A 21,412-nucleotide genomic window follows, 5' to 3' on the forward strand; every position below is an offset into this window, starting at 1 on the left:
ACCTATGCAAATGGGCAGCAATATTGAGCCATGGTGCGTGTCACATACGTAGCTCAAGAGGAGGGATAGTGGGGCAGGTCAGTCAGCTTTATACAACATATGGATTTGATTCATATTCAAAACATTTTCAAAACAAAACCATTTTTTTTGTAGAGCTTGTTTCAACAAAAACAAAAACACTGAATGCCTCCAATTTAAAAGATAAATTTGACCTTTGCAGGATGATCTGCTGTGTCGGATCTGGACCGCCATGAAAGTATGATGTTTATATGAGTACTTTGTCAACAACCGCTGTAGATGTTAAAGAATGGGATGAATATCTAGAATGAATGTGGATAATTTGTTTCAGGTAACTAACTATAAGAGTAACTGAAAAAAGAAACAATTGATTGCTTATGGCAAAACAAGCTGCAAAGACAGAAAAAAATGAATATGTCATATGTATGGATTTGCGACCGATTATTTATGTTGTACCGTTGCCATTGACTAAAGATTGTGTGAAATCTGTCACGTCTACTAGATTGTGAAGTGTGTGACAGAGCAGTCTATATAATATCCATTGAGAGAAAAAAGAAAAAAAAGAAGCCATTGCTTTCAGAGAATGTAGTCAAGCGAAATTGTATATACATAAACATGCCAAGATCTGGGGAAAAAGCTGGTAAAAACCAAAATATCTTTAAATTTGAGAGGCGACGCTCATTTGACCGAAATTGATGCAATTGGAGTCCCTAGAGGAGTTCCTGATTAATAAGAATTAAATGACCAAATTGCAGCGGGATGGGTGTCCTCCATTTGCTGCTGGTGAACGATGAACAAGAACGTAGACAGGATAAATTACATCCATTACAACATGCAGAAATTGGGCACACGGACACAAGCGGGGCTCGAGGCAGTGCATGAACAGCTAGCCACGCCTTCCCTAATGTCGATCCAGAACCACAATGCTCATGATATGTTGTTGTCTGAGAAAGGAGGCGTCTGCGCAATATTTGGAGAACAATGCTGCACCTTCATCCCCAACAACACCGCCCCTGATGGGAGCCTGACGGATTGCAGGCCTCCGATCCCTCAAAACGAGGATGAACGAACACTACAAGTGGATGAATGCTTTTGGGAAGTATAACGCCATTGTGTCCTCAATTTTACCATCAGTTACAGTGTTGCTGCTATGCTCACCTTGTATGGATGTTGCATATTGTGTCTTCGTGCTCTGTTTAATTGTCTCACCACTACAGTAATATCGCCCATGGAGGACGAGATTGCTCAGATATACCTAATGTCTGAGCGGCAACATGATGATGTTGATGGCAAAATTCCTGCATCTGTGTTACCAGACTTTTCCCAGATCCATGGGATTCTGAATAATGACATCGCAACGTTTATCCTTTGGTGTAAACATATTTGTCCTCATGAATGTGATCCGACGACTGAGAGTCGAGAAAAGGGGTTGTTTACGGTGATGTGTGAATTTGAGCAAATGTGTGATAAACAGTGGGGAAATGTCAGGATAATTAGTTTTGTAGAAGCGCTGGCCGGCCTGAACCGGAGGTCTCATACCTTCGCTCAAGGCCAACACATCTGCCAGGTTTTAGGGAGTTCTTATACTCCCTTCCTTGTCTTATCTGTGAGAGGCCCTCACTATTTATGAACAGAACACCTTTGTTCTTTGTCTAGCTAAAGAGAAGTTATTTATCTATTATGCCTTGTAGTTTCTATTTACGAATTGTTGTTGACCGGGACAGTTTTTAAGTTATCCCATATTTACTCAATGTTTAGTTAAGTAGACTTTATGCAAGTTATCTCACATCTACTTAACGTTTGTTGGGGTGTATGCACGAGAGGTATCTGATGATTTACTCATCATTATTATTGTGTGAAACGTAGCAAGAAAGTCTAGAGCATTGTTTTACAGGGACACGGCATCCAGGAGTTGGATATCAACACCGTGCTGTCACAGTCAAAGATGCCGACCCTTACCGCCCTGGACTTGCAGACAGTGCCTGTGATCAGCTATTCTGGGAAAATCTCAATGTGACTGTTAGAGGATGAACAATACCGCAAGTGGCCTACACAGAGAGACCAGCTAGAGAGGAGACTGGATGAGAGCTTTGGACATCGCCGCTGTGTGCCAGGATGAGAGAGCCGTTTTCAAGGTGTAAGGGCTCTACTACCAACATGGCTGCACCATCGGACGAGACCTACTTCGTCCATAAGTTCGGAAGCACTGCCTCACCTGCATCCTATGAGTGCACGTGCCTGTTCAGAACGGATCATGGTTTTATGGTCACAAGAGTTGTCCGATGCTGCCTGCCAACTGGACACGAGTGTGTGCGCCAGTGTGTGTGACAGACCACACCTACAGACTAGAACATCATCAGCTGACGAAAACACGAGCACATATACAACTTCTTAGACGTGACAGATGTGATAATGATAATGGGACGTGGATTGCGTAGATGCTGTTCTGTTGAGCATGTTTTACAGAAACTTGATGATTTTACCATCGAAAATGCTTCGCAAGTGATGGATACAATGATGTACTGTTTCTGTGTTTTTCTTTTTTTTTTTTTATTGATAGCATTCTGGTCGCCTTAGGCAAAGGGACCGTGTAAGAATTTTCCTGCTAATAACATCTGGCCGGCAGGTTTTTCGCTTACACAATAAGTTTGGTCTGGGGGTATTAAGGTAATGCCTCATCTTCACTGGAAAGTGTTGCTATCATTGTTTTTTATTTTTTTATTTTTACTATTGTTCTTTCTTCATTATACATGCACATATGTTTTTTTTTTTTACTTGTCTTTGTTGTTTGGGGTGGCATAATCATATGATAAAACAGGAGGGAGATGTTAGGGTTTTTCAGATTATCCTTATCGTATGATTATGTTGGAATGCAACCGGTAATAAATAACCTACCTTGTCCCATCCTCCACAAGGTCGTAAAACATCCCCTGATATGTTTTGACTAGAGCACAAGGGCTTCCTATTCAACCTACTCTTGCCCCCACTCTGTTTCTCTTAATAAATATGCCCTTACAGGAGGGAGAGTTTTAGACTTCATTCCTTCAACGGGTGAACTCTCCACCTGCAGGTGTCTAAAAGGACTTGCTTGTCTCCCGTGTGGTTCTTGCAAAATAAGTTGGAGTGAGCAAATCTCTAACACCAATTTTCCCTCATCTTGAGGCGCCTTTTGCAATCAATTGGAGAAAATAAAACCCCTTTGTTTTGAAACTCTCCATTCAAGTCCTCTCCCTGCTCCAAGCCTGACAGTTAGGATCCTGAACTCACTCCCCTCTTCTGCGTAGCGTCCTGTACTTTTGGGCTATATTCTGACTGTCTGCTGTATGCACACTTGCTCCATTTTTACTCCTCTTATTCATTATGTTATTTGTTTATTTATTATTTATTCATAAGTCTTATTTATTCATTGTTTGTGCCTTCTTGTTTTTATTTTTTTGTGTTGTTTACTTGTATATATATTGTGTACTAACATTTAAGTGACAAGAGCAGGATGTTATTGCCCAGTGATGTCTCTGAGAGGTATGAGTTCAACAGAGTGACAGCCTGGGGGAAGAAGCTGTGTCTGTGTCTGCTGGTTTTGGCGTACAGCACTCTGTAACGCCGTCTGAAGAGGAGTAGTTCGAACAGACTGTGACCTGGGTGAGAAGGGTCTGTAGAGATGTTACTTGCACATTTCCTGGTCCTGGACAGTCAGAAGAATTGGTTAGATGGGAGGTTGGTCCCGATTATCTTTTCCGCAGTCCCGATTGTCCGTTGCAGTCTGTGCTTGTCTTGTTTGGTGGCCGATCCAAACCAGACAGTGATGGAGGTGCAGAGGATAGACTGGATGATGGCAATGTAGAAGGCCTTCAGCAGCTCCTGTGGCAGGTTGCACATACTGAGCTCTCTCAGAAAGTACAACCTCTGCTGGGCCTTCTTCCGGACAGAGTCTATGTGGCCGGTCCATTTCAGGTCCTGGGAGATTGTGGATCCCAGAAACTTGAAGGTGTCTGTGGTGGGAATAGCATTACTGAGGATGGTGAAGGGTGGAAGTGGTGAAGGGTCTCTCCTGAAGTCCACTGTCATCTCCGTGGTTTTGGCTACACCAGTGGACCAGCCGCTCCACCTCCTGTCTGTACACAGTCTCGTCACCATCCCGGATCAGTCCAATGAGAGCGGTGTCATCCGCTTACTTAAGGAGCTTCACAAAAGAGTCGCCTGAGGAGCAATCGTTGGTGTAGAGAGAGAAGAACAGTGGGGAGAGGATGCACCCCTGGGGGGCGCCAGTGCTGGTGGTCTGGGTGTCAGATGTGATGGTCCCCAGCCTCACATGCTGTCTCCTGTCGGTCAGGATCCACTGACCGGTGAAGGCAGGCACCGCAAGCTGGATGAGCTTCTGGTGGAGGATGTCGGGAGCGATGGTGTTGTACGCCGAGCTGAAGTCCACAAACAGGATCCTGGCGTACGTCCCTGGGGTGTCCAGGTGGCGCAGGATGTAGTGCAGTCCCATGTTGACCGCATCGTCCACCGACCTGTTAGCCCGGTAGGCAAACTGCAGGGAGTCGAGCGGGGGGCCGTGATGTCCTTCAACTAGCTCAACACTAGCCTCTCAAAGGATTTCATGACCTCAGATGTCAGGGCGACAGGTCTATAATCATTCAAACCTGTGATGGCAGGCTTTTTGGCTACCGGTACGATCGTGCAGCTTTTGAAGCACAAGGGCACCTCACAGAGCTCCAGGGAACCGTTGAAGATCTGTGCAAAGGTGGGTGCCAGTTGTTCAGCACAGACTTTCAAGCAGGAGGGGGACACGCCGTCTGAGCCTGGTGCCTTCCTGACCTCTTGTCTCCAGAACATCTGACGCACCTCCTCCTCGCGGAACTGAAGTGCAAGCTCGGCTTCTGAAAGAGATAGAGTAGGTGATAATGATGATGGAGGTGGAGCCTTTTGTTCTCCACAGGACGGGGGGTCTATTTCTTGAAGCCCATAATGCACTGCAGGCCTTTCACACTGTCGAGGGATCAGGATCGGCAGAGAGGTGTCCCTCCAGGCTCTCCCCATTGCACCTCTTGGCTTTTCCTGATCTCTCGGTTCAGTGTGTTCCTGCCCTGCCTGAACAGGTCACGGTTCCCACTCCTGTAAGCCTCCTCCTTGGCTTTGCGGAGCATCCTGAGGTTTGCTGTAAACCACGGTTTGTTGTTGTTGTACGTGCAGAAGATCTTAGTCTGCACACACAAGTCCTCACAAAAATTAATTAGATGTGTTGATTTGATTGAGGAGTTTGTCCTTAATGACTTGAGACAGGCTGTGAATGGCTTTGATGGTCACAATATTAGTGAGTTCATGCAGGTCTGAAGTTGCAGCTTCAAAAACACCCCAATCAGTGCAGTCAAAGCAGACTTGGAGGTCCTGCTTTGACGCCGCTGTCCTTTTCTTCACAGTCCTTACGACAGGCTTAGAAGTTTTTTTTAATTTCTGCCTGTAGGTTGGGATCAGCCAGGGGTGTCAAACTCCTTTCCTCAGGGGACGAATCCCCACGTTTTCCAAGTTTCCCTCGTTAATCACACCTGATTCAAATGACCATTTCATCCTCACGTTCTGCAGGAGCCTGATCAATTGAATCAGGTGTGTTTAACGAGGGAAACTTGGAAAACATGTAGGGATCCGGCCCCCGAGGACTGGAGTTTATTACTAGATTACTCGTAAATTATTACTAGATTACTAGTACATTATTTACTAGACAGTGGTCCGAGAGTCCTAAAGTTGCACGGGGCAGTCTTTTATCCGTCCTTTATTACTGAGCAGCAGTGGTCCAGTGTCTGTGTCCCTCTGGTGAGACACATTATGTGCTGTTTGTATATGGGGAGTTTGTGTGTGAGGTTCGCTCTGTTAAAATCACCCAAAACAATGATCAGTGAATTTAGTAGTTTTCTCTCCATGTCTGTTAACCTGGTCAGCCAGCAGCTGCGTGTCTTCGATCGCATGTGTGTGTGGTGGAATGTAAACAGCCGCCATTACCATCAAGGCAAACTCACGTGGTGAATAAAACGTCCGGCAGTTTATGACAAGTGGTTTTAGGAGAGGGCTGCAAGACTCTTTCAACACTTTGACACTAACCATCATTAATATAGAAACATAGACCACCTCCCTTTGTTTTTCCCGTGAGCTCCGTGTTGCGATCGGCACGTAGTAGCCTAAAGATTCAAGATTCAAGATTCAAGAGTTTTTTATTCGCCATGTTTGAGCGTGCCAAACAAGGAATTTGACTTCGGTAAATCACAGCCTCTGTTCAACATTTAGGTGACTAACAACAACACTCAGGACATGTGAAGAACGAAAGATATTCTCAAACACCCCCTGATCTTAAACTCCCAAGAGGGCAAGGAAAAACTCAAAACTCCAGCTAGGGGAAATGAGAAACCTTGAGAAGAGACCACAGATGGGAGGGTCCCTCTTCTAGGATGACCAGGCTGCAATGGATGCAGAGAGGACACATAGTACAAACAGTGTAGACAAAAAAGGTGTGGCAAGCGGGATGTTATTGCACAGTAATGACTCTGAGACTCTAAGAGTGGTGTGAGTTCATCAGAGCGACAGCCTGGGGGAAGAAGCTGTCTCTGTGTCTGCTGGTTTTTGTGTACAGAGCTCTATAACGGCGTCCGGAGGGGAGTAGTTCAAACAGGCTGCAACCTGGGTGCGAAGGGTCTGTTGAGATGTTACTTGCACGTTTCCTGGTCCTGGACAGGTACAAGTCTTGGATAGATGGGAGGTTGATTCCAATTATCTTTTCTGCAGTCCTTATTGTCCGTTGCAGTCTGTGCTTGTCTTGTTTGGAGGCCGATCCAAACCAGACAGTGATGGAGGTGCAGAGGACAGACTGGATGATGGCAGTGTAGAAGGTCTTCAGCAGCTCCCGTGGCAGGTTGAACTTCTTGAGCTGTCTCAGGAAGTACAGCCTCTGCTGGGCCTTCTTGCGGACAGAGTCTATGTGGCCGGTCCATTTCAGGTCCCGAGAGATTGTGGTTCCCAGGAACTTGAAGGTGTCTGTGGAGAGAATAGTATTACTGCGGATAGTGAGGGGTGAAAGTGGTGAAGGGCCTCGCCTGAAGTCCACTGTCATCTCCACGGTCTTGAGCGGGTTCAGGTCCAGGTGGTTTTGGCTGCACCAGTGGACCAGCCGCTCCACCTCCTGTCTGTACGCAGTCTCATCACCGTTCTGGATCAGTCCGATGAGAGTGGTGTCGTCTGCATACTTCAGGAGCTTCACGGAAGAGTCACTTGCGGAGAAATCGTTGGTGTAGAGGGAGAAGAGCAGTGGGGAGAGGACGCATCCCTGAGGGGCTCCAGTGTTGGTGGTCAGGGTGTCAGATGTGATGCTCCCCAGCCTCACACGCTGTCTCCTGTTGGTCAGGAAGCTGGTGATCCACTGACAGGTGGAGGCAGGCACCGCAAGCTGGATGAGCTTCTGTTGGAGGATGTCAGGAGCGATGGTGTTGAACGCCGAGCTGAAGTCCACAAACAGGATCCTGGCGTACTTTCCTGGGGTGTCCAGGTGTTGCAGGATGTAGTGCAGTCCCATGTTGACCGCATCATCTACCGACCTGTTTGCCCGGTAGGCAAACTGGTGGGGGTCCAGCAGGGGGCCCGTGACATCCTTCAGGTGGTTCAGTACTAACCTCTCGAAAGATTTCATGACCACAGATGTCAGTGCAACAGGTCTATAGTCATTCATACCTGTGATGGCGGGCTTCTTGGCCACTGGAACGATGGTGGAGCTCTTGAAGCACGAGGGCACCTCACACAGCTCCAGGGAACGGTTGAAGATCCGTGCAAAGGTGGGCGCCAGCTGCTCAGCGCAGACTTTCAAGCAGGAAGGTGACACGCCGTCTGGGCCCGGTGCCTTCCTGATCTTTTGTCTCCGGAACATCCGGCGCACTTCCTCCTCGCGAATCTGGAGTGCGGGCGCGGCCTCTGCAAGAGAGAGAGTCGGTGACCACGGTGATGGAGGTGTGGACAGAGCAGTTGTGGGGGGAGGTGAGTATGTGGATTGTGTGGATTGTGCTGCAGGAGGTCCCGTTGTGTGGGAGGACCGATCAAACCTGCAGTAGAACCTGTTTAGCTGGTCAGCGAGCCTTGGGCTCTCCACAGGACGGGGGGTTCGTTTCTTGAAGCTCGTGATGCTCTGCAGGCCTTTCCACACTGTTGAGGGATCAGGATTGGCAGAGAGGTGTCTCTCCAGGCTCTCCCCGTAACACCTACTGGCTTTCCTGACCTCTCGGTTCAGTGTGTTTCTGGTCTGCTTGAACAGGTCCCGGTCGCCGCTCCTGTAGGCCTCCTCCTTGACTTTGCGCAGCCTCCTAAGGTTCGGTGTAAACCAAGGTTTGTCGTTGTTGTACGTGCAGAAGGTCTTAGTCTGCACACACAGATCCTCACAAAAACTGATGTATGATGTGACAGTGTCAGTGAGTTCATGCAAGTCTGAATTTGCAGCATCAAAAACACTCCAATCGGTGCAGTCAAAGCAGGCTTGGAGGTCCTGCCTTGACTCCACTGTCCACTTCCTGACAGTCCTCACCACAGGCTTAGAAGTTTTTAGTTTCTGTCTGTAGGCAGGGACCAGATGAACTAGACAGTGGTCCGAGAGTCCTAAAGCTGCACGAGCCACAGAGTGGTATGCATCCTTAATTACGGTGTAGCAGTGGTCCAGTGTCTGTGCCCCTCTGGTGGGACACGTTATGTGCTGTCTGTATCTGGGGAGTTCGTGTGCGAGGTTCGCCCTGTTAAGATCACCCAGAACAATGATTAGTGAATTTGGTAGAAGTTTCTCCATGTCTGTCACCTGGTCAGCCAGCATCTGCGTGGCTTCACTCGCACGTGCGTGTGGTGGGATGTAAACAGCCGCCATGACGATCGAGGAGAACTCCCGTGGTGAATAGAACGGCCGGCAGTTTATGAAAAGTGTTTCTAGGAGAGGGCTGCAAAACTCTTTCAACACCATGACATCGGTACACCAACGTTCATTAATGTAGAAACAGAGACCACCTCCCTTTGATTTTCCGGAGAGCTCCGCGCTGCGATCTGCACGCGTTAGCCGAAACCCAGCTAACTCCATGGCGTGGTGGGGGGTTCGTTCGCTAAGCCACGTCTCAACAAAACACAGCGCGGCGGATCTGCTGAAGTCCGTGTTCCTTGAAGTGAGGAGCAGCAGTTCGTCCATCTTGTTCGCCAGGGAGCGGACATTCGCCAGATGAATTGACGGTAGGGCAGAACGGAACCCTCTTTGCCTCAGCTTTACGAGGGCTCCCGCTCGTTTTCCGCGTCGCCGCCGTCGCGCTAGCTTGTATAGCACCGCCGCTCCGGCTAAAATCTCCGACAAACAATCTGAATCAGAGAGAACAGGAGAGAAAATACCAGAAGAAGACTGACCGATGTTTAACAGTGCTTCTCTAGTAAAAGTGATCCGGGATGGACAGCAGAAGACACAGAAAACACACAAAATAAGACAAAGAAACAGAGAGCGACTCACCGTGGCAGCCATCCGCGGCGCCATCAGATGACGTCCAGGCAGCTGCACGGCACGGTTAGGGACGAGTTTGGTAAGCCACAATTCGGTGAAGCACAGGGTGGCGGATCTGCTAACGTCCAGGTTCCTTGGGATGAGAAGCAGTAGTTCGTCCATCTTGTTCGCCAGGTGGCGGACATTTGCCAGATGAATTGATGGAAGGGGAGCATGGAACCCTCTCTGCCTCAGCTTCACAAGGCCTCCGGCGCGCTTGCCTCGCCGGCGTCTTCGGCATAGCTTGTAGAGCACCGCCGCTCCGGCTAAAATCTCCGTCAAACAGCCTGGGTCCGTGAAAACTGGAGAGAAAGTACCAGGAGAAGACTCTCCGATGTTTATCAGTTCTTCTCTGCTAAAAGTGATCCAGCAGCAGAAGACGCAAAAAAACACACAAAATAACACAAAGTAGCAGAGAGCGAGTCACCGAGGCGGCCATCCGCGCCGCCATCTTATGACGTACAAGATCACAATTACTTGATTGTTCTGAATTAATGCTAAGATAGGTGATATTTACAGTTACATTAAGCACATGCCACGTTTTAGACGCAAGGTAAGGCAAAGCAAGTTTATTTGTATAGCACTTTTCAGCAGGTAATCCAAAGTGCTTCACACAAGACATGAAGGCATCAAAGAAAAAGAAAACATTAAAAGCATCAAGGTACAGTTAAAAAACATTAAAAACAGTTGATTAAAATTAAAATCAGTAAAAATCAAATAAACCAGGAACGGAGTTACAGTGCAGTATAAGTTAAGGTAATATCAGCCATAGGCCGCAGCAAACAAAGACATCTTCAGTTCTGTCTTAAATACATTGAGAGTTACAGCAGACCTGCATGTCTCTGGGAGTTTGTTCCAAATATTTGGAGCATAGAAGCTGAACGCTGCTTCTCCCTATTTGGTTCTGACTCTGGGAACAGAGAGTAGACCTGTGCCAGATGATCTGAGAGGTCTGGATGGTTCGTAAGGGATCAGCAGGTCAGAAATATACTTAGGTCTTAGACCAGGGGTCACCAACCTTTCTTAAACCGAGAGCTACTTCCTGGGTACTGATTAAGGCAGGGGTGGGCAAACTTTTTGACTTGCGGGCCGAATTGGGTTCTAAATTTTGACCGGGGGGTCGAACCAGGAGCAGATGGATGTAGTGTTTGTGTGAAGTAATATAAACGACCTGTAAAGGTCATTGCATAAAAGGTTTTGGCCTTTAGTAGGTAGTAAAGCATGGATATTCAAAAAAGATTTTGGGAAAACAAATGCATTTATTAACAGCATTAAAAAAAACATCCCTAAAAAACTGCTATCAGTGATTCTCATAAAATACGACACTGTTATTATGAATAACAGTCTCCATCACTTCAGTGCCTGCAGGTCAGATTAATGAAAGATGTTTATCTTATGAGATCACATGAAACGGCAAACATTCTGACCAAATATATCATCTTGAAGAATCGGTGAAGGCATACATCCAAATAAAGTAATCAAAACGGCAACACGGTGAGGGGTATCTGAAAATCAGAGCAGAGTTTTAACTCACAAACACCCGGTAACAGAGGTGAGGAAACGGGAAACACTTCCTTAAAGTAAGCCTTAAGAACTTTACAGGTTAAGATTAGTCACAAACAGGTGGTGCATCAATGTCCTTGAGCATCCTGCATTGTTTGAAAATGAGAATGGTCGCTAGTTTCAATCCCTGCTATTTGTACAGATCATATTCAAAATGCATTTTTTTACAACAAACTTGAAAGCCTCCCCTTCATTTTCAGTGGGAACAGTGTTGTTGGTCTCCCTTTTTTTGCTAGTGTGTCAGAGTCTGGAGTAAAATTTGTTGTGGCAATTCTTAGGAGAGATCCGAGGTGTTGGTCCGTTTACCTAGATCCGTGACGGGTTGATGTTGATGTTCATGTGGCTGAACGTCACGTCGCGTACGTCGAGCCAAATTGGCCACTCTTTTTAAACACTCGACACTCAGTGTCCACCTTGCTTTTCCTTGGGCGACTCATTTTAATGGAAGGATTCCAGGGGAAGGTTTGTGGGTGGCTTTAGCGTAAAACTGTATCTGAAAGCTCGGCGCACAAATTACAAGAATGCTGTCGTCACAGCCCATGCTCTAAATTCGGCACTGATACAAATAGAGCGCGAGTGCGCCATTTCCGTACTACTGAGTACGTACATGCACTTGTGAGTGTGCACCGAGCTTTCTGACACGGCTTCCGGTAGTAAATGCGCAGGCGAGTGGTTCCCCATCTACTGGGAAAATGCAGTCATTGCAGGCAAAATGACCCCCAAAAAAATTTTAATAATACAATTTATTTGGGGTTGGTGGGCCGGATTAAACGGTCCCGTGGGCCGGATGTGGCCCGCGGGCCGTAGTTTGCCCATCCCTGGATTAAGGCAAAGGGCTACCAGTTTGACACACACTTCTGAAATAGCCAATTTGCTGAATTTGGCTTTCACTATGTGTTATTATTGTCATTTCCAGTTCACATGTAAGTGTGATTTTAACAAGAATAGCAAAAATACAGTCAAACCTTGTTTTTTTTACCACAATCCGTTCCAGAAGGCGGTTCGAGAAGCGAATCAGTCAAATATATTTTTCCCATTACAAATAATGAAAAAAAAAAAAAATCCGTTTTAAGACAAAAAAACCAACGCCTTTTTTCAAGCATTCTTTCATTTATGAATATTTGTCCGATCGCGTAACTGCAGCGCACCGCCGAACGCGCAACCGTAGCGCGTCGCCCACCGCGCAACTGCACCACGCTGGTCGCATTATTGTGACAGAGCTGTTGCTGAAATTTAGAAAATATTTTTGAAGTCCTGATGTACTTTCCAAAATTTAAGTGGACCTACGTGCGCAAGGAGCTTAATTTTGTCCGATCGCTCAACTGCAGCACACCGCCAAATGCGCAACAGTAGCGCGTCGCTGACCGCGCAACTGCGCCGCGCTGGTCGCATTATTGTGACAGAGCCGTCGCTAAAATTTAGAAAATATTTTTAAAGTCCTGATGTACTTTCCATAAATTTAAGTGTACCTCAGTACGCAGGGAGCTTAATTTGGTCCGATCGCGCACCCGCAGCGTGCTTGGCGCTCACTGTCGCATTGCTTTAAGAGCGTTTTTGTGTTTTAGGACGGCTTTACTGCTCCCACTTGCTTTCTTTGGAGGCATGATTAGGAGTTAATACAATCCTCAAAGTAACGAAAATACAATAACAACGGAGTCAGTCGGCATCGGGGCCGCGCGGTCGAGTTTTCTCGGGTCCTCCCAGCCGGGTTTTCTCGGGTCCTCCCGGCTCATCTCGCTAGGTTCGACCTCCGAATTTTGTTCGACAACTGAAGCATAAAAATCTTAAATTTTTTGTTCGAATTCCGATTTGATCGAAAACCGAGGTTTGACTGTAAAATAAATAAATGCGGCTCACTGACAAGTGCCGCTATTTGAGCTCATTTTAGAACAGTCCTGCGGGCGACTCATGCGGTCCTCACGGGCGACCTGGTACCGTGTACAGAGTCTTAATAAGCCAATTGAAGTATTTTAAAATTAATTCTTTGGCAGACAGGAAGCCAGTGTAAGGACCTCAGAACTGGAGTGATATGATCTATTTTTTTTTATTTTTGTGAGAACTATAGCTTCACAAAACATGGAAAGCTAAATTGTTTCACAAATTTGCAGTTCAATCAGAACCAAACTGGCTCTGCGCTGAGGTTGTATAGAAAAAAATATGTTTGTGTTATGGTGCTTGAAATTTACTTCCGGAGCTTCCACATTGAGGTCTGGATTTATTAGAGCTGAATTATCTACTGGCGTGTGGATTTTGGGGACATCTCAAGCCAAACAAGAAGCAGGTGCCCAGGGGCAGAAGCAGCGACAATCTTGGTCAATGACCTGGCTGGCAGGGTTTCTTTTTTCTTGTATGGCGGCTTATAAAGGTCACCTAGTGATTAAAAAAAAAAAAAAAAAAAAATCATCCTTAGGCGAGCGATCTGGCTATCACTCAATAGCAGGCAGGTGATTAGGTAAAAAAGATGGCCCTGTCAACGTCATGTGTTCCAACATTGCGCCCTGCATGCAATGGTAAAAGGGGGGATTATTTTGGAAATTTTTTATTAGACACAAAAAAATAGGAACACTAGCTATTGACTAAACTTTAAATAATCGCTCCCTTTCCCTATCAAGACCTCAATGTGGGATCTCCATGGGTACACTTTAAAGCCACTTAGATTGACAATTAAAAAGTATACCATTAACTGTGATCTGAAGGTAAATGTATTTTTTTTCATAAGGCCATGTGTTTTGATCTCTTTAAGGTTTTCCAGGATGAGCTGTCCACAATGCGTCAATGGGTGTTAATGCATGTAACGGACCATAGTGGCTTTCACTACCGCCAATTCCTGCTCAAGGAGCTCATCGAAGATTTTTCTCAGCCCCCAGCTCCCAGCATATACTGCTCACCCCAACAACAGTCCATGCCTAGAAGCCGCTTCTTATCTTCCATCAATCCCCTGGCCAATGGGAAGCAGTTAGAAATCAATGCAGTGGATCAAGATGAGAGGGAGCTTGAACTGTTTGAGCTCTTTCACCAGGAGATAGAACTGTGCTCAGACCTGATCCGGTCTTTTCCTGGACATGAGACCCTGTGGAGTCACAGGTGAGGATCCCAAGTGACAATTATATGAGATCAGGGCTTGACATTAACTTTTTTGCTCACCATCGATTGTGGTAAGTGATCCAATCATCCATTCATCTTTGACCGCTTATTTGGAGTCAGGTTGCGGGGACAGCAGTTTCAACAGGGAAGCCCAAACTCCTTCTCCCCAGTTACTTCGTCAAGCTCATCCCAAAGGAGCCCAAGGAGTTCCCAGGCCAGCCGGGAGACGTAGTCACTCCAGCGTGTCCCCGGGTCCTCCTTCCGGTGGGACATGCCCAAAATGCCTCACCAGAGAGGCGTGCAGGAGGCATCCTAATACCCGAGCCACCTCATCTGGCTCCTCTCAACGCGGAAGAGCAGCAGCTTAGCTCTGAGTTTGTCCCGTTTTACCTAGCTTCTCACACTATTGCTATGAGAAAGCCCGGACACTCTGCGGATGTCTCCGGATTCTTATTCTTTCAATCACAACACATACTAGCTTGTGACCATAGGTGAGGATAGGAAATTAGATTGACTGGTAAATCGAGAGCTTCGCCTTGTGGCCGAGTAAGAGCTGGAGATCACGGCTTGAAGAAGCCAACAACACCAAATCGTCTGCAAAAAGCAAATATGCAATGCACAGGTCACCAAACCAAACTCACTCAACACCCTTGACTGCACCTAGAAATGCTGTCCATAAAAGTTATGAACAGAATCGGTGACAAAGGGCAGCCTTGGCAGAGTCCAACCCTCACTGGAAATGAATCTGCCTTACTGCTGGAAATGCTGACCAAACTCTTCTGCATCACAACAGATGCTGCACCGATCCACCCATCTTACGCTCATTTGTGAGCACACTCACACCCAGCACTCCCTCCAAGAGAGTAGAGTCACTCACTGTTCCTCGACATTGAGAAGATGAGATGGCTTTGGGTTGTAATCAGGATGCCTTCTGGACGTCTTCCTGGTGAGGTGTTTGAGGCACGTCCCACCTGGAGGAAGCCCAGGGGATGACCCAGGACATGATGGAGAGACTATCTCCCTGTTGGCCTGAGAAGGCCTCAAAATCACTCCGGAAGAGCTGGATAAAGTGGCTAGGGAGTGGGAAGTCTGGTCTTCCCTGCTAAAGCTACTGCCACCATATAACTGTCCCCAGATATCCAGAAAGAAATTGAGGGACTGATTGAAGGATTAACTTGTTTTGTAACAATATTGTGTGCATTGGTTTGTAGCCATTTACAGTACCGTATTTTTCGGACTAAAAGTCGCTCCGGAATAAAGGTTGCATTAGGCATAAAATGCACAATAATGTGAAAAAAAACATATATAAGTCACTCCGGAGTATAAGTCACATTTTGGGGGAAATTTCGTCGACAAAATCCAACACCAAGAACAGACATGAATGAGCAACAACAGGCTAAACGATAGGTATGCTAACTTGACATAAACACAAACTAAGAGCTGAGAACGGGCCTGACGTAACATTCAGAGTTATTCAAATAACTATTACATAAATAACACATTTATAAAACCATCTATGTCACTCCAATTCATTAAATCCATCGATCGTCCTTTATGTCAACAATGGCCGAGTGCGCGCAGCTGACGGCGGTTGCGCTTCAAAATATTCCTCAGGCCCATATAACGATATATAAATTATATATCAAATAACTATTATGTAAGCAATAATATTATCAAACCATCTGTGCCACTCCAAATCATTAAATCCATCGATCGTCCTTTGTCAACAATGCCGGCCAGGTGCGCTTCAAAATATTCCTCAGGCCCATATAACGATATATAAATTATATCTCAAATAACTATTATATAAGCAATAATATTATCAAACCATCTGTCACTCCAAATCATTAAATCCATCGATCGAATTCCTCGTCCTTTGAAAACAACGCCACGCGTGCGCCCTGACGTCAGCCTCGTCGTTATTCTACAGATCTAATATATAACTATATTGTAGCGTTAACAAAGTACAAGGAAAGACGTGGGTTTGGTAAACGGTTCTTTATTTAACAAAACAAGAGGTCAACGAGCCAACAACTACTGAACTGTAACGATAAAAACATATACAAGTTGCTACACAAAATATATCAAATAATTATAACATAAACAGTTCACCGCCACACGTCCCCAAGCACCGGCGTCGGCTTCCAGGCGTGTGGCGGCGTGGACTTCCATCCCCGGAGGTGGCACTTCCAGCCACGGAGGTGGAAGAGAGCTCCATGGAATAGGACTGGGCGTGAGTAAAAGCCATGTCCGAGCCCCATCCACCGTCCCCGGACAGCCACCGAGCGTCGGCCCCCAACTTCCATCCACGGAGGTGAAAGAGAGCTCCGTAGAGTAGGACCGGGCGTGCGTAAAAGCCATAATAGTTTTTCAAACCTTCTGTGTCACTCCAAATCATTAAATCCTTCAAACTCTTCGTCCTCTGTGTCACTTACATACAAAGCCGCTAATGATGCCGGTAGTACATCTTTATCATCCCGTGATCGAATCTTCGTCCTTTATGTAAACAACCGCCACGCCGCTGACGTCACTTGAAATTCAAATTAGAGTAATCCCTTGCTACATCGCGGTTTGTTTATTGTGGTTTCACTTTTTTTTTTTTTTTCAATTTGGAAAATTTTGAAAAAATTCACATAAGTCGCTCCTCAGTATAAGTCGCCCCCCCAACATAAACGATGAAAAAAAACACGACTTATAGTCCAAAAAATACGGTATGTAAATGTGAGAGTAAACACAGTTTTTAGTCACAGCACCCAGTGCTACTTCTCTCCCTCAAGTTTGCCACGCACTAGCTGTTGAACAAACCGGATTCGGTTGAAGTTGGGAAATTGCGTAAAATGTAAATTTAAAAAAAAAATACAATGATTTGAAAATCCTCTTCAACCTATATTCAATTGAATACACTACAAAGACAACATATTTATCAGCGAGTTATCTCACAAATGCACTTCTGGAAGAAACAAGCGTCGGGAACCTATGGCTCACGAGCCAATATGGCTCTTTTGGTGACGTTATTAAAAATAATACATTAGTACACTCAAAAAATCATTGGTCCTAATTAAAATACAAACCGGATTTGGTTGAAGTTGGGAAATTGTGTTAAATGTGAATAAAAACAAAATACAATGATTTGAAAATCCTTTTCAACCTATATTCAATTGAATACACTACAAAGACAACATATTTAATGCTAAAACTCCTAAACTTTTTTTCATTTTTCAAATAATAATTAACTTAGAATTTCATGGCTGCAACACGTGCAGTAGAAGTTAGGAAAGGGCATGTTTACCACTTCGTTAAATCACCTTTCCTTTTAATAGCACTCAATAATCGTTTTGGAAGAGAGGAGACTAATTCTCTTAGCTTCTCATGTGGAATTATTTCCCATTCTTGCTTGATGAACCTCTTCAGTTGTTCAGCAGTCCAGGGTCTTCCCTGTCGTATTTTACGCTTCATAATGTGCCACACATTTTCAATGGGAGACAGGTCTGCACTGCAAGCGGGTCAGGGGAGAACCTGGACTCTCTTACTTCGAAGCTACACTGTTGTAACACGTGCAGAATGTGGCTTGGCATTATCTTGCTAAAATAAGCAGCGGCGTCCATGAAAAAGACGTTGCTTGGATGGCAGCATATGTTGCTCCAAAATCTGTATGTACTTTTCAACATTTATGTTGCCTTCACAGAAATGTAAGTCACCCGTGCCATGGGAACTAATGCACCCCCATACCATCACAGATGCTGGCTTTTGAACTTTGCATTGATAACAGTCCGGATGGTCTGCTTCCTCTTTCGTTAGGAGGACACGATGTCCAGTGTTTCCAAAAACAATTTGAAAAGTGGACTCATCAGACCACAAAACACTTTTCCATTGTGCATCAGTCCATTTTACATGAGTTCGGGCCCAAAGAACCCTGGGCTTGGATGTTTCTAGATGTTGTTCATAAACGGCTTTTGCTTTGCATGGTAGAGTTTTAACCCGCACTTACTGATGTAGTGACGAATTGTACTTACTGACAGTGGTTTTCTGAAGTTTTCCTGAGCCCATTTGGTGATATCCTTGGCACACGTCGGTTTTTGAGGCAGTGCCGTCTGAGGGATCGAAGGTCACGATTCATTCTTGGTTTCCGGCCGTGGCTCTTACGTGCAGTGATTTCACCAGATTCTCAAAGTCAAAGTCAGCTTTATTGTCAATTTCTCCACATGCCAAAGACACACAAAGAAACCGAAATTTCGTTCCCCCCTATCCCACGGTGACAAGACATGGCCCACAACAGACAAACAAGTATAACAGCGTGCTGAATAAATAATGAATAAATAACACAGCAAATAAATAAATAAGAGGACCAAAAAAAAAGGAGCAAGTGAGCGAGCGTACAGCAGACATACCAGAAAATAGCGCAACAGTGCCGCACGCTACGTAGAAGGGGGTAGCGAGTTCAGGGTCCTAACAGCCTGGAGAAAGAAGCTGTTGGCGAGTCTGGTGGTGCGGGAGCGCAGGCTCCTGTACCTCTTCCCAGAGGGCAGAAGGTCAAACAAAGAGTGAGCCGGGTGACTCACATCTCTCGCAATCGAGGTTGCCTTGCGGGCGAGATGGGAGGTGTAAATGTCCTTCAGGGAGGGGAGCGAAGCACCAATAATCTTACCAGCCGTATTCACTATGCGCTGCAGGGCCTTCAAGTTCTGTTCAGTGCAGTTACCACCCCAGACAGCGATGCAACTGGTGAAGACGCTCTCAATGGTGCCACGGTAGAATGTAGACAGGACTGCCTGAGGAGCACATGCACGCCTGAGCTTCCGCAGGAAGTACAGGCGGAGCTGAGCTTTCTTTCCCAGTGACGAGGTGTTCGCGGACCAGGAGAGGTCCTCACTGATGTGCACCCCCAGGAACTTGGTGCAGCTCACCCTCTCCACCACAGCACCGTCGATGAGCAGCGGCAGGTGTTTTGTGTGACCCTTCCGGAAGTCAACAACGATCTCCTTGGTCTTGTCGACGTTCAGCAGGAGGTTGTTGTCCCTGCACCATGTGGTCAGAAGGTCAAGTTCCGACCTGTACCGAGTCTTGTCGCCCTTCGTGATGAGACCCACCAGAGTCGTGTCGTCAGCAAACTTCTCTATGCGGTTGTCGCTGTAGGTCGCAGTGCAGTCATGCGTCAGCAGGGTGAAGAGCAATGGACTGAGCACGCAGCCCTGGGGGGCCCCCGTGCTCAGCGTGATGCTGGCGGAGATTTTGTCGCCAACCCGCACCACCTGAGGCCTCTGACAGAGGAAGTCCAGTAGCCAGTTGCAGAGGGAGGTACTGAGGCCCAGCTTGTCGAGTTTGCAGATGAGTCGCTGCGGCACAATGGTGTTGAAGGCAGAGCTGAAGTCCACAAACAGCAACCTCACATATGAGTCCTTTCTCTCCAGGTGGGTGAGGGCTGAGTGGAGGGCAGAGCAGATGGCATCCTCAGAGGACCGCTTGGCACGGTACGCAAACTGGAAAGGGTCAATGGTGGGGGGGGGGGGGGGGGGGGGAGAACGGATTTGATGTGCTCCATGACAAGCCGCTCAAAGCACTTCATGATGATGGGCGTCAGTGCCACGGGGCGGTAGTCATTGAAGCAGGACGGTGCAGGTTTCTTCGGCACAGGAACGATGGTGGCAGCCTTGAAACACGAGGGGACGATGGCCTGCTGCAGGGAAACGTTAAAGATGTCCGTGAAGACACCCGACAGCTCACCAGCGCATTCCTTCAGCGCTCGACCCGGGATGTTGTCAGGGCCCGCCGCCTTACGGGTGTCAATAGCGGCAGGCGCCCTCCTCACACCGTCGGCAGAGAGGCGCAGGGGCTGCTCGTGTGGGGGGGGAGTGGTCTTCAGCGGGCAAGTGCTGTTCTGGGCGTCGAAGCGAGCAAAGAAGCGGTTTAGATCGTTCAGCAGACATACGTCGCCCTCACAGCTCCTCGGCGCGGGCTTGTATTCCGTGATGGTCTGAATGCCCTTCCAAAGGCTACGTGCGTCCTTGCTGTCCTTGAAGTGGGTGGAGACCTTGCACGAGAACGCCTTCTTCGCTTCTTTGATGCCTCGGGACAGGTTGGCCCTCGCTGTCCTCAAGCCAGCCTCATCCCCCGCTCTGAAAGCCTTGTCCCTGGCCCTCAGCAGTCTGAGGACAGCCCCTGTCAGCCACGGCTTCCAGTTCGCGCGAGTGACGACGGATTTTGAGCAAGTCACATCATCGATGCACTTCGTGATCTAAGAGGAAACAGAGTCAATATACTCCTCTATGTCCGTCCGATTGTTGTAGGTGGCTGCCTGCTTAAACAAGTCCCAGTCAGTAGTGTCGAAGCAGTCACGAAGTGCATCGGAGGCACCCTCAGGCCACACCCGAACCTGCCTCCGAACCGGCCTGGATGCCTTTACCAATTGTCTGTATGCGGGCAAAAGCAAAACGGTGAGATGGTCAGAAAGCCCAAGATGGGGGAGGGGGGTGCTTTTGAAAGCTCCCTTTTGCGCAGAGTAGACTAGGTCCAGGAAGCTGTCTCCACGTGTCGGAAAAGCAACATGCTGGTGAACCCTCGGGAAAACAGACTTCAGGTTGGCATGATTGAAGTCTCCAGCGAAGATGGTGAAACCGTCAGGGTGCGCTGTCTGCTGTTCACTGACAGCCTGGTACAGTTCACCAAGCGCCGCGATCCTGTCGCCTTCGATGTTGGAAGGCGGGATGTATACCGCGACTAGCAGAATTGCGGTAAATTCCCTCGGCAGGTAAAAGGTTATCTGAACCTTTTGATGATATTATGGACCGTAGATGTTGAAATCCCTAAATCCCTTGCAATTTTGCTTTGAGAAATGTTTTTTCTTAAACTGTTCAACTATTTTCTCACGCTGTTGTGGACAAAATGGTGTACCTCGCCCAATCCTTGCTTGTGAATGACTGAGCATGGTGGGGAGGCTCCTTTTATACCCAATCATGGTGCCCACCTGTTCCCAATCAGCCTGATCACAAATGGGATGTTCCAAATAGGTTTTTGATGAGCTTTCCTCAGCTTTTTCAGTATTCTTTGCCACCTTTCCCAACTTTTACTGGACATGTTGCAGCCATGAAATTCTAAGTTAATTATTATTTGGCATAAAACAATAAAGTATAACAGTTTGAACATTAAATATGTTGTCTTTGTAGTGTATTCAATTGAATATGGGTTGAGATGGATTTTCAAATTGTTGTATTTTGG

General features: G+C 46.8%; 2 protein-coding genes across 14 annotated transcripts in view; one reads left to right on the forward strand and one right to left on the reverse strand.

The window, feature by feature from the left end:
- Positions 1-21,412, forward strand: part of ptar1 (protein prenyltransferase alpha subunit repeat containing 1) — a 135,107-nt gene that overhangs the window by 112,196 nt on the left and 1,499 nt on the right. For 6 of the 13 annotated variants that reach the window (XM_068650272.1, XM_068650271.1, XM_068650270.1 and 3 more), the window contains one exon: positions 13,860-14,200. The exons of 3 other annotated variants lie outside the window; for them this stretch is intronic. In XM_068650272.1, the coding sequence (XP_068506373.1) occupies positions 13,860-14,200 (341 nt within the window). Of the gene's footprint in view, positions 1-971; positions 13,517-13,859; positions 14,201-21,412 lie in introns of those variants that run through there. 4 more of the 13 variants (XM_068650283.1, XM_068650284.1, XM_068650278.1 and 1 more) reach the window with 4 other exon arrangements.
- On the reverse strand, positions 6,714-9,676 carry LOC125993625 (uncharacterized). The gene is made up of 2 exons (XM_068650268.1): positions 7,101-9,676; positions 6,714-7,041 (listed from the first exon to the last, which is right to left on the reverse strand). The coding sequence occupies exons 1-2, from the start codon at positions 9,674-9,676 to the stop codon at positions 6,714-6,716; spliced, it is 2,904 nt and encodes a 967-aa protein (XP_068506369.1).

Source organism: Syngnathus scovelli, chromosome 3, assembly GCF_024217435.2.
Source record: "Syngnathus scovelli strain Florida chromosome 3, RoL_Ssco_1.2, whole genome shotgun sequence".
Lineage (NCBI taxonomy): Eukaryota > Metazoa > Chordata > Actinopteri > Syngnathiformes > Syngnathidae > Syngnathus > Syngnathus scovelli.

Bases quoted from the DNA above. Each gene is read 5' to 3' on its own strand.
- LOC125993625 (XM_068650268.1), bottom strand. From the start codon at position 9,676: ATGGACGAACTACTGCTTCTCATCCCAAGGAACCTGGACGTTAGCAGA. The intron at 7,042-7,100 runs GCGAGGCCCTTC...TTCTCTCCACAG, and splicing joins GAGATGACAGTGGACTTCAG to ACACCTTCAAGTTCCTGGGA.